Below are 1,201 nucleotides of genomic sequence, written 5' to 3' on the forward strand. Positions count from 1 at the left end.
CTAACTATCTTACTGGATGAATTATGGACACGTCAGACGTTGATATTGGAGTGGATTCTAACTAAAGTCCTCGCAGATTAGCCACGGCCATACTTCGTATCTCTAGTCCGTCCATGTTGATCTTGCCAGCTTCAGAGCGTTTGCTATCAGTTTCTGAAGCAGAGCCACTGCTTCCGTTCCAGAATCAGTTAAGCGTGGCGTTTTTGTGAGTATTTTTGGCGGAGCATGTGAAAAGCCGATCATATAGCAAAGGTTCTTAAATTCAGAGACAGGTTCCACTTCATTCCTTACATCGTCAACGCGCGCTACGTCCTCTCCTCTATCCATCTTCCCAGAACATCGAAATGCGGCAGTAAGCTATAGCGAAGATGTGAACAAGAGAAATGCTAACTTAAGCACTAGAAAATTGCGATGCTGGAAGCTATCCTAACGCTCGCTGCTGCTAGCAGCACCCATGCCCTGTTTCTTGCCGTCCAAAATATGAACTATGGATCTGGTCTCGGAAATGCGGTATTCTCATCGCCGTACTGCCAGGTTGGCAAGGGCAATACCGCCGCAGAGGCCCTTTCAAAAGCCAGTGATACCGTACATGGCACACTGATTATTGCCGGAGGTCACTGCGACCAGCTGCCATACAAGCACACAAACCAACTTGGTGGATTTTGGGATGACTATGGTACAGTCAATTACGAAGATAACAACTGGCATTGGTACTGCAATCCTGGTAGTGGAAACAAAGGTGTATGCGATTCCGGGAACGGAGCTCCAAAGAAGAAGAGAGAAGTCGAGTTTGCTGCCTAGCCTCTACAGCGTACTTCTAACAATATTATCTGACTTCTTTGCTCCTAAGTTCAACTTACAACATGTTGCATCACTAAGTGATCTACTTTGCTACTCCAATCTACCTCCACAGCTGTATTGCATGACACTACTCTAAGTTTTTCTTACTAGATAGAACAGGAGATTGCTACTTAGACTGATCGTTATCCTATAAATCCTTTGCTTCTATGTAACAGGTTCGAAAGATGTACCCTTTGTAGTTGCAAGGCCTGCAACACTAAGCTGATGTGTTAAGACTTGTAATTGAAGAATGATTACTAGTCATCGTATGGCACTGCTTTTCACACGTTCTGAGCAAGATATTGAGTGATACAATGTAACATTGATGTGGGTATACTTTTGCTCAGCCTAGCTCATGTCT

At 44.4% G+C, this 1,201-nt stretch overlaps 1 protein-coding gene across 1 annotated transcript; it reads left to right on the plus strand.

The window, feature by feature from the left end:
• Positions 1–411: 411 nt before the first annotated feature.
• On the plus strand, positions 412–801 carry COCVIDRAFT_115047 (hypothetical protein; the record flags this gene model as incomplete). Its single annotated transcript, XM_014695111.1, has 1 exon — positions 412–801. The coding sequence occupies one exon, from the start codon at positions 412–414 to the stop codon at positions 799–801; it is 390 nt and encodes a 129-aa protein (XP_014550597.1).
• Between the last annotated feature and the right edge of the window lie 400 nt (positions 802–1,201).

This window comes from Bipolaris victoriae (genome assembly GCF_000527765.1).
Source record: "Bipolaris victoriae FI3 unplaced genomic scaffold scaffold_178, whole genome shotgun sequence".
Lineage (NCBI taxonomy): Eukaryota > Fungi > Ascomycota > Dothideomycetes > Pleosporales > Pleosporaceae > Bipolaris > Bipolaris victoriae.